General features: G+C 54.7%; 1 protein-coding gene across 2 annotated transcripts in view; it reads left to right on the top strand.

The window, feature by feature from the left end:
- Positions 1-1446: 1446 nt before the first annotated feature.
- The window catches only part of MARCKS (myristoylated alanine rich protein kinase C substrate), a 5035-nt gene continuing 4163 nt past the window's right edge, over positions 1447-2318 (top strand). The window contains exons 1-2 of one of the 2 annotated variants that reach the window (XM_015623254.3): positions 1447-1651; positions 1898-2070. In XM_015623254.3, the coding sequence (XP_015478740.1) occupies positions 1972-2070 (99 nt within the window). In that variant the 5' untranslated portion in view covers positions 1447-1651; positions 1898-1971. Of the gene's footprint in view, positions 2071-2318 lie in introns of both variants that reach the window. The other variant, XM_015623253.3, reaches the window with a different exon arrangement.

The raw sequence follows: 2318 nt of genomic DNA, 5'->3' as shown, positions 1-2318 counted from the left end.
CCCCGGGGGAGCGGGACGCTGCTGCGCCGCGCTCGGCGGGGCGGGCGGCGGCGGCCGCCGAGACAAAGGGAGCGGCGGCAGCGGCTGCGGGGGGGCTGTGCGTGAAATGCGGCGGGAGGGAGGGAGAGGTTCTATACCCCCGCGTAAGAAACATCAGCCAAGTACCCCTTTTTGCCCCCCAGGAAACGAAATATTCCCCTCGAGCTGTTGAAAGCCTGCCCTCGCCAGGGTTACCGAGAGGCGGCTCTCGGCGTCCGCACGAAGCCCACCGATCCCTCCAGCCCCGGCAATCCGCGGGGAGAGGAAGGTGGGCGGCAGAGCCGAGCCTCCCCGCTCCGCAGCCCTTCATTATCGGAATCATTTTAACATCCTTGTTTATAAACAAGAGGCGTTCGGAGGAGATTACCCGACTATGGGAAACGAGCGTTCTGACGCTTGTTTCTGCTCCTTAAATGGGGATAGGGGTGATGGGGGGTGGGGGGCTCTAGGCCAGCCTTCCCCGCATCGCAGCACGGAGGGAGGGAGCCGGCTAGGCTCCCCGCACACGCCGCCCCCTCCCCCGAGAAAGGAAATCACTCGGGTCCGTGATATTTCGCCCACCCCGGCGCTGAAAAGCGCTCCAGATCACCGTTAATTCGCGTGCATTAGTTTCGGGTTACATCTTATTCGAGGGTTTAAATTTAACGTAAATACACACTCGGGGCTGAGGTTTGGGAAAGCGCGAATGTTTCCCTGATAACGTCGCTTCGCCCACTACTTGAGTGCATGGAAATGTAATCGTGAAGTGGGTCACCGCCTCAGAAAATACTTTAAAAACACAAATCAGGAATAATCAGACAGCAGAATTTAATTAGAGCCGTAGGCTAATCACAAAATATTTTATTCCAAGCCAATATCGCTATGGGGGAGGGGTCCGTTTCTGCTCCGGCAGCGGCTCCTGCTGCCGCTGCTTTAGCGTTTGCAACATCTGGCCTACAGACCTACTAATTTCGACTCGTGTTTTCGTTCTGCGAAACCCAATCTACGTGGTTCAAATACCTTCCAAATTGGGGGCGATTTAACAATCGCGACCAATTAAACCCGGGGAAGAAGAGGGGGGGGAAAAAACAAAGGGGAAAAAAAAAAAAAAAAAAAAAAAAAAAGAAGCAAGCAGCAAATCCCCTCCTTCCCTCTCTCCCCCGCCCGGGGCTCGCACACACTATCTGTTGCTCTCTCACGGCGGCAGCGGGCGGGGGCGTGCGGCGGGGCCGGGACGCTCTCACTCGCACTCGCACTCGCACTCGCACTCACCCGGACGCCCCTCGCACCATTGTCCCTGCCCGCCCGCCCCGCTCTCTCTCTCTCGCTCTCGCTCGGGGTGTTTTGTTGGCGGCCCGGCGCGGGGCCCGGCGCGCCCGCCCGCGCCGCGGCGGAGCGGAGCGGCACATTCATTATCGGCCGGGGGCCGATTTCAAACCGCTGCCATCGCGGCTCCATTGTTCGCCGGGCGGGCGGGCCCCGCCCCCCTTTGTGCGCGGCGGCCGCGATTGGCCGGCGCCGGGCGGAGCGCTGCCGTCACCGCTCGGGAAGCCCATTCATCTGTGCACTTGGGCGTTGGACTCCGCATCTTATTAGCAACCAGGGAGATTTCTCCATTTTCTCCTTGTCTACAGTACGGCTACAAATCTGGGATTTTTTATTACTTCTTTTTTACTAAACTTGGGCTCCTTTTTTTTTTTTTTTTTTTTTGCTCGACTTTTTCCTCCCTTTTTTTCCCCTCCCTCCTGTGCTGCTGCTTTTTGATCTCTTCAACTTTAAATTTTTTAAAAGGAGTGCATTATAATCGGTTCTGTTCTCTCTTCTCTTTTTTTTTCCCCTCTGGTGTGTGTGTGTGTTGCTGCTGCTGCTGGTCGCCCAGTATTTATACCAACCCAACGCTCTTTGTTTCCCCTCCTTTTGGATCTGTTGAGTTTCTTTGTTGAATAAGACAGCATGGGTGCCCAGTTCTCCAAGACCGCTGCAAAGGGCGAAGCCTCCGCCGAGAAACCTGGGGAAGCAGTGGCTGCATCTCCATCCAAGGCGAATGGACAGGTAAAAAACGAAAAGAAATTAAAAAAAAATATTAAATCTACTCCTTTTTTTAAGCCAACTTCGACGGACTCTCTTTCGCATCCTGTTTAATTCTTCTTCCTTTGATGCCCCAGTGGCACATTCAATGGATAATACGGTCGATCCTTTTATCTTTGCAACTCGAGGGAAAGAAACAATTTCTTTATTTTGGTTAAACGGGCTCGGCTTTGAATGATTCGTTCCTTTATCTTTTCCTGCGTGGGGGGCGG

The sequence above is a fragment of the Parus major genome, chromosome 3, assembly GCF_001522545.3.
Source record: "Parus major isolate Abel chromosome 3, Parus_major1.1, whole genome shotgun sequence".
NCBI classification, from domain to species: domain Eukaryota; kingdom Metazoa; phylum Chordata; class Aves; order Passeriformes; family Paridae; genus Parus; species Parus major.
This window is presented reverse-complemented; position numbering and strand designations above follow the sequence as displayed.